The sequence below is a fragment of the Clinocottus analis genome, unplaced genomic scaffold (assembly GCF_023055335.1).
Source record: "Clinocottus analis isolate CAN_PGR_092001 unplaced genomic scaffold, fCliAna1.0.p SCAF_12, whole genome shotgun sequence".
NCBI lineage: Eukaryota > Metazoa > Chordata > Actinopteri > Perciformes > Cottidae > Clinocottus > Clinocottus analis.
In genome coordinates this window covers 19,479,145-19,487,563 of record NW_027175843.1, presented here as the reverse complement: position 1 = coordinate 19,487,563, position 8,419 = coordinate 19,479,145, and the positions used below count along the sequence as shown (strand labels likewise).

At 38.3% G+C, this 8,419-nt stretch overlaps 1 protein-coding gene across 1 annotated transcript; it reads right to left on the bottom strand.

Moving 5' to 3' along the window:
- Positions 1–1,020: 1,020 nt before the first annotated feature.
- On the bottom strand, positions 1,021–7,114 carry cd28 (CD28 molecule). The gene is made up of 5 exons (XM_068571848.1): positions 7,042–7,114; positions 4,534–4,784; positions 2,430–2,586; positions 2,169–2,329; positions 1,021–1,113 (listed from the first exon to the last, which is right to left on the bottom strand). The coding sequence occupies exons 1-5, from the start codon at positions 7,112–7,114 to the stop codon at positions 1,021–1,023; spliced, it is 735 nt and encodes a 244-aa protein (XP_068427949.1).
- Positions 7,115–8,419: the final 1,305 nt, after the last annotated feature.

Sequence of the window (8,419 nt, the reverse complement as noted above, 5' to 3'; positions counted from 1 at the left end):
TAGTAAATTGTAGTTCTTATATATTTTCACAATATCTTGATTTTGCGCTTTACTTACCTACTATATATATATGCTGTATTATGCTACAATGTGACATTTTGTAACTTTTTGGGTTGTTGGTGTGGCGTAGGATTTTTCTATTGTAGAAAAAGTGCCGCGGCTCAATAAAGGGTGAAAAACACAAAAAAGAACAAACTGCCTCATCGACAAAAGCAAACTGACAACATCTCTGCTTTCTTGAGCTCGTGATTCGTTCCTGTGTGTGTCTGTCTCTGCACGTCTTCAAGGTTTATGTTTGTGGAGGAGATGTTAGGATTGCATCAGCGCCTGTGGTGAACTGTGTGAGTTGTGACATTTCTCAGAGGTGATAACCAGAAGTCTGTGAAGTCTGTCGTGGTTTATTAGACGTTTTGAATGAAACCAACTACATGATGATGTTTGAACTACTTTCCTAACTCGTATATATTTTAAATGGGTGAGTAGGATGAAGATGGTCATGAACGGGACGACGACATGGATTCTGTTTGTCCCAGGCTGTAAAAATGTGTATTTCTTGGTAAAGTTGGGTAATAATATAGTTTTTTCCACAAATTTACAATTGAAAGTAAAGAAACTTTATTCTCAGAAAATACACAACATGAATATTTGCTGAACATTGCAATGGCAACAAAATTAACTGACATTAAGTCACAATAGATTCACATGCAACCATGCTGTAACGCACCCTAATCCCTCAAAGCATTGCATTTGTAAATAAAAACTCAATCAAGCTTCAGCTTTATAATACAATCTGTGTTTACAACAATGTAAACATTATGTTATACTTAATAAGTAAGATAGCCACAGGCACCAAATATGTAATTTTCAATAGCTGTGTAAAATAAAATGAAATAAAAACCTCAATCAAAACAGAGGTGATATTTATTAAACGTCAATACTGACCCTCCAACGCTCCATTTTAACTCAATGGTACGCCCCTGATACCATGCGGCTTTGGGAAGTGTTTATTCAGCGAGTGTTTCATGAAATGTTTTGACATGAAAATGCAGCAGCATCCGTCTCGTGAAGCCCACCAGGCACAGTCTCCCTCCTCCACCGCTCACACTGAAGAGCCTGCAAATAGAAAACACACCGTTAATGCCATTAATGAAATCAAGCTCTCTGATTGGTTGAGAGTGAGTGTGTACTGTATTGAGCCGTAATGTCCTGTACGACCTGTTTTTTATTTACCAGAGCGTTCCATATCAGTCCAAATAACAGGTAGATGTTGCGCAACCGTTAGTTAAACATGTTTCGTGTAATCTTTCATATTTTTTTTTAACTTTTGATGAGAATGGCAGAAGTGAAAAATTAACGAGTGCGCAAAACTAAACTAAAATGAGGAATGAAAAGGTTTTGATAGCTCATCACAAAATCCTGATGATTTACAGTTAGAGATAATTATTGTAGGTAATTTCACTGACTCTCTTGTGTGTGTGTGTGTGTGTGTGTGTGTGTGTGTGTGTGTGTGTGTGTGTGTGTGTGTGTGTGTGTGTGTGTGTGTGTGATACACAACGTTTGATGGCAACAACTATTTTGTGCTGAGAGGCAGCTTACTTTTTACATAGTATTTATAATGTTTCTGGCAACCGTATTATAAAAGCAATAAGGTACTCGAGGCAGTACTGTATCGTCAATAATGTACACGGAGGGCCGGCAGACCCTTGACCTGTACATTATTGACGATACAGTACTACCTCGAGTACCTTATTGCTTAAATAATTTAGAGAGAGAGTAACAGCAGAGAATGTCAGAGAGGATGACTCAGTTAAATACAGATAGAAAGGATTAAACCTGCATCATTAAGGCATTACTGTTGATAGATGTTGATTGAGCCAATCACTAATCTCAAACTAGGATTAATTAGTGTCTTTAACAAACAAATTCAACTTTTATGTGTATTTAAAAGTGTCTTTTTTTCCAACTTAAGCCAGTTTTTAAAACCATACGGTGTTTATTTGCACATAAAAAGACGACACACCTGCACAGTGATAGTGTGATTATTTTTGACCGTGTAAAATATAGTATTTAGGTTAAATTCCAGATTGTGTGGACTAACATTATAACTAGTACTAAATGAATAATAACAATAAAATGTGTAAATAAAAATCAGATAATAATGTTCTGACCTGGAAATAGATAATGATGATGAGAACAAAGATGACCAGTATCACCAGTACAACCACAGGAACACTGACTGGTGCCGTCCTCTCACCGCCTTCCTCACCCTCCTCATCATCACCCCGGTGTGCAGTTTGCCTCTGAGCCGGCACGGGACAGTCCGAGCTGCCTGTGGACCAAAAGGAAATGCAGTGAAGGGGAAAGTGAGGCCGAGAGTGAGACAGGACGATGTGTGACCTGTCTGCCGGTCTCGGGTGTTGTCGACTCACCTAAGACGTGGACGAGCGTGCCGTTGCCGGTGAGCAGCCGGTACGGCGGCGGGAAGAAGATCTCAATCTTGCAGCGGTACAAGTCCGTGTCTGCGGCCCTCAGGCCGGACACTGTCACCTCCATGGCGCCCTCTCCCATCTGAGCAGAGCACTGCACCTAAAACACACATTTCAGCTGAGTTTCATCGTTTTTTAATCGTGAGATATTTATGGAAGCCCATTCCCAGCTAAGGAAAAAAAAACGAGATAGAAAGTTGTAAATATGAGATGGAAAGTCATAACTATGATGTAGAAAGTCATAATAATGAGATAGATTGTTGGAATTATAACATACCAAATCTAAATTATGACATTAGAAAGTTGGAATTATAAAATAGAAACTCATAACTAAATATGAGATAAAAAAAGTTGTAATTATGAGATCGAAAGTCAAAATTATGAGATAAGAAAGTCATAATTATGAGATAGAAAGTCATAACTAACCATGAGATTTTAAAAAAAGTTGTAATTATGATGAAAGAAAGTTGAAATTATTCCTGTTATCTGGTAAAAAAAATAAAAAATAAAATCATAATTTCGACTTTCTATCTCATCATTTCAACTTCTACTGGCGTGAATGGGCTTCCATAGATTTTTAATGTATTACTTTTGAGTAGAACAAAGACAAGATGGAGGCTAGAAATAGATTGGGAAGAAATTATTTCAAATACTTTGAGGCCAAATTACCAAAGATTCACAAGACATGGAAAAAAAAAGGAGGTGACGGTTGCCTCTTGTGCCCGCTACACCCACTGGCTCTGTGTGAACTCTGGCGCCATCCTCAGGCCAAATTGAGCATTTGTCAATACAAAATATTGACATTCATTTTGTTCAATGCGTTCATGCGACACACACACAGCCTCTTTCAAAAAGCCCTCTAGCACAAATATGACATTGACTTTTGCTCAAACTCAAGATGACAACTTCAACAAAGTATCTTGAAATAGCTGAACTTGGATGTCTGTTGAAAATCGCATCCATCACTGTTGTAGTGTCACGTGTCAGGCACGCTGCTGGAGACGTTTTCTTTCTTTTTTTGAAGAGGCATACAACTCAGAAGTGCCTCTTCGGATGCCCCCATAGATGAAATATGATGAAATCCCGTCTGCGAAAGGCCCAAATGTGCGAGCAAAAGTGAGAAGGTGGCCTGTAGGACGATGCCCTTCCACTAGAGATCATGTCGTCCCATACGGGCTGCTATAAATGCTCAAAATAATTTTATTTCAGAAAGCTGAGTCCCAGATGGACGTGAATATAAACAACATTAATTTGACTCTAACTCATTTCGGCTGGTGACCTTTGAGAACGTTCCCCTTCTCCATGCACCGTGCATGAAGGTGACGTTGTAGTAGAAATATTTACTTGACCTTTATTATGTTTTCTTCAAAAGAGTCTTCTTAGAAATCTGTTTCTATTTCATGTGTCGGTTAATTGACCCTTGACCCGGGATGTTTAGGATTATGCTGAGGTCCAATGAAGATGTTGATGGCTATACATGATGATGATTCTCTTTGGTTCTTTGAAAATGATTGAATATTAATAATAATATCAATTTTGCTGGCCTTTGTTTTGATAGGTTTTTACATATAAAGCAATTTGATTTGCTCTAATGTGTTTTATAAGTAAACTTGCCTCAAGTATTTTGTTTATTCACGACTATCTAGGAGAATATGAAAGCTAAAAGTCAGGGAATATGATCATGTAGTATTTATTAAGTGTTAAACATCAGGACTGTGTGTGTGGTTGGGTATACAGCTTTTTATGAATACTCAAAGACGCTTTACATAACTAACTTTAATACACCGTAGTCGCAGCTATGGGAGCTATTTCAGGGTTAAGTGTCTTGCTCAAGGACTGGCTAGCAGGATTCAACCGCCGATCCTCGACCACTGCGGTCGCCATTATCAGAAATGATTGACAGTCAGCATTTTCCCAACCGAACCGAACGAAAATACCTAAAATCTCTCTCATGAGACATGCAAAGCTGTTCTACCTTTGAGAAAAGGAAATGTGTCTCTCATTAGGAAGCTGCTAAATAAAATAAAGCATCCACCCTCAGACTTACCCGCCCCTCCTGCCCCACCCCCGGCTCTCTCTGCCCGGTGATGTTGATGAAGGAGGAGCAGAATTCCCGCGTGCCGTGGAGGCCTTTCAGCAGGGTCACGCGGAGCTCCTCAGGGTCATGGTGCGGGTACGCCGGGGTTTGGTCACTGGCGGGCCGGAGCTGCTGGAAGGAGGCCCGAGGTCGGACGAGGCACTTCACCTGCGCCGTGCCGTTGGTGCTCAGCACCCTGTAGGGCTGGATCACCTTCACAGCTGGCGAGAGGAAAGGGGAAGGTTGGGTTTTGACCCCATGATTATAGACTTTCTTTAAGGGCATTGTACGAAACACAGCTGTCTGCAAAGGAGCAAAATACTACCTTTAAAGTTTAACGGCAGAGGCGGACAGAGGGAAATGGCTGCTAATTTATTTTTCACAGTTACTTAAATAAGGAAAAGTAGCACCGTCGTAGCACTTTAGTAGCAATTTAGTCGCACTGATAGCACTTTGTAGTTTGAATGAAATGAAATTGAATAAAAAGTACTTTATTAATCCCCAAAGGGATTTTTTTTTTGTCATAGTAGCAGCATCCCACACTTACAGACATCAAATGAAATAAACTAGACACACAAAATAAAATAATTAAATAAAATAAATAATAACAGGGATGACAGATATATAAAGAAATGAATATATATATATATATAAAAATATATGTATATAATATATATATATGTATATATATTATATACATATACATATAATATATTATGTATGTATATATATATCTATGTATATATATATATAGTTTAACATATGACCTACATGCATATATATATATGTATAGTTTAACTTTATTTAACAAATTGTACTTTCTTCATTCTTGTTCTGAGTTCAGACTCAGAGTTAAATTGTTGTAAGTCTCTTTGGATAAAAGCCTCAGCTAAATAAAATGTAATGTACTTAAAAAATAACAAATTTCATTTCTAAACTTGACTTTTTTTGTAATAATCAGCTCAGCTTGAGGTGACGTATGAAATCCTAAAGAGCGCTCCACACCCACACGACACTTCCTGTGTTTCACACACGAGACAGATGAAACTCTTGAGCTCTGCAGGGTTCACGCGAGTCCTCAACTAAACCAGGTGATGCCTCAATGTAGGTCATGCAGAATAATATTAGATAACACTGCATAACAGTTAAGCGTTTGACATTACAGTCATTAATGGCGTGCTCACATGTGAGAAAAGGTGTTTCTGCTGCTCTTAAATGAAATAATAGATGCATTCAATGCTTTTAAACTGCAATAAAGTGCATACTTAGAGTGTCTACATCTTTGCACTTAGTCGCTTTGTGTCAGGTAAATGATATGTCATGTAAAATCTAAATTAAAAAGACAATTTGCAGAAGCAAACCCTTAAATTATAGCCATTTTGATCAAATGTTCAGCAGTTTTTTTTGCTCTCTTTCCATACAAAGTGGGAGTTTTAGATAAAGTATTTTTTTATTTGGACAGTTTGACATCTTCATTCTTTACTGAATTGTTGAATTATGATCAGGAGTGTCCACCTAAATTATTATGATGTGTAAATCTGTAAGTAAATATAAAACAGGGCCCACTGTAAGATTTAATTAAGTTAAGTTTAATATTAAAACTTGACAAACAGAAAAAATGAAAAAGAATAGTAAAATATTGGTTTCACTTCAATAATGACAATTATGAAATATTAAATTGATTCAACACCACCTTTTTCTTATTTTGGTAAAAAAAAAAAAAAAAGCTCATTGACAAGAGAGAAAAGTTCCACGAGCACTTTTTTTTAGCATAATTTCCACCTTCAGGCAGAAAGAATGAAGTTGGAAATAGTTTGACATTTTGGAAAATATGCTTTTTTTGCTTCCTTGGTGAAAGTAAAATTAAAACAGGACTCTCACATCTGTGTGGTAAATTCAACATAGCCAGCAGCCAGTTAGCTTAGCTTAGAAACTAAAGGAAATAGTCATTACATGTAAGGTATACTTGGCTAACAAACAAGATAACATGTTAATAATTGAGTCGTAGAGATGCTGGATGTGAGACTTTGTTAGCTTTGGACAGAACTGGCTAGCTGTTTCTATCTTTTTGCTAAGCTAGCGACATGCTAACTTAAGCTACATGTTAACTGTAGCTGACTGTTGCCGCGTATTTCCAGAAATGTGGTACTGTTCTTTTGACAATGCACTGTATGAGTGTAGCGTACTGTTTGATTCTTCAACATTTAATTATTGAATATCAAATGAAAGCAGGTGGACAACATATTTTATTGCCTTTTACACCTAAAATCAGAGACAAAGAGGACAAAAGCGTCTTCTTATAACTGCCCAGCACATGAGTGCAACATTAGTGTTTGCACAGTACTGTCACAGAATATTTTATTTTCTAAAAAATATGAAAAAGTAACATTTTTTGGGGTTGAGGTTTATAAATGGAGTCACCACAGAGGTCAGGGTTTCTGACTATTGTCACATCAGCAAGAATCTGTTCATACTCACCACTCCACACAGGCCGGCCGAGGCTGAGGACCGTCAACACAACCCACAGCGTCACACAGTGGGTCAGCAACATCCTCCAGTATATCTCACTCTGCGACAACACAAAAGAGTCCCACACTCCCAATATCACAAGAAGCTAGTGAGCACACACCCTCACGCTGAACAAATTGTATCAGAATACAGGAAAAAAACAGTGAAACGTGCCTTTATAGTTGTGCACTTTCTCACAGCTGTCATGGAAAGTGTGCGCCAGCACAGGAAGCGATGGTGGTGTTTTGCCGGTAAAGTTTACCAAGATGTGGCTCTGCAGGAAAGCTGAGCAGACCTAAATGCTCTGATTGCTCTCAACCAGTTGAGTCTCAGCACTATGAACAGCCTCATTTCCTTAGAAGTGACAGAAGCAGTGAAAAAAGCTTCGCTCACAAACAATGTATTATTGTCACAATCAGTATTATGCAGTGTATTTTGCAATAGAGAAAACATGATAAAGTGCACTTTAAGGTGTCATTTCAGTGGAGAAAACATGATAAAGTGCACTTTAGGGTGTCATTTCAGTGGAGAAAACAGGATAAAGTACACTTTAGGGTGTTATTTCAGTGGAGAAAACAGGATAAAGTGCACTTCAGGGTGTCATTTTAGTGGTGAAAACATGATAAAGTGCATTTGATGGCGTCATTTCAGTGGAGAAAACATGATAAAGTGCACTTTAGGGTGTCATTTTAGTGGTGAAAAGTGCACTTCAGAGTGTCATTTCAGTGGAGAAAACATGATAAAGTGCACTTTAGGGTGTCATTTCAGTGGAGAAAACGTGATGAAGTCCCCAACAATAACACCAACAATATTCATAGAGCTCTCGTGGTTGCAGAGATTCACCCTTTTTAGTTTGGGGACGACATTTTTGAGGACAGGGCCGAAAAATAGCCTGCTTTTAAAGTACATCTTGTTTTTTTATCCTAGTTTGTAATTGTGTGTTTGATGCAATCCAATGCATGAGCAGTCATGAGCAGTTGTGTCTGGTTTATGATTCTTTGGAATACCTGAATCATTTCTGTTTTCAGCATATCTTTGCAAATCTGGTGCGTTTGCAAAAGCACCAATTTTGCAAAAGACGCTGAAAACAGTGGAAAACGTCTCACTCTGCCGGCGTGTTGTGACGGAGTGAAAGCGCCGACGCGGTGACATTCTGTGTCACTCTGACATCACACCTGTGCGTTACCTGGAAACCTCCGTGGGCCTTTAAGCGCCTGGAAAACAACACTTTGTTTCTGCTGCCGTCACCGTTTCAGAACGGATGAACACGAAGATATGAAATCAGAAGCTTCAGCCCGCTCACATGAAGATGATGAAAGGTTTACATACATATATATATATATATATA

Excerpts from the sequence above, each read along its gene's own strand:
- cd28 (XM_068571848.1), bottom strand. The coding sequence starts at position 7,114 with ATGTTGCTGACCCACTGTGTGACGCTGTGGGTTGTGTTGACGGTCCTC. Across the intron at positions 4,785-7,041 it reads CGGCCGGCCTGTGTGGAGTG|CTGTGAAGGTGATCCAGCCC; the intron begins GTGAGTATGAAC and ends TCCTCTCGCCAG. Across the intron at positions 1,114-2,168 it reads TCATCATTATCTATTTCCAG|GCTCTTCAGTGTGAGCGGTG; the intron begins GTCAGAACATTA and ends TTCTATTTGCAG.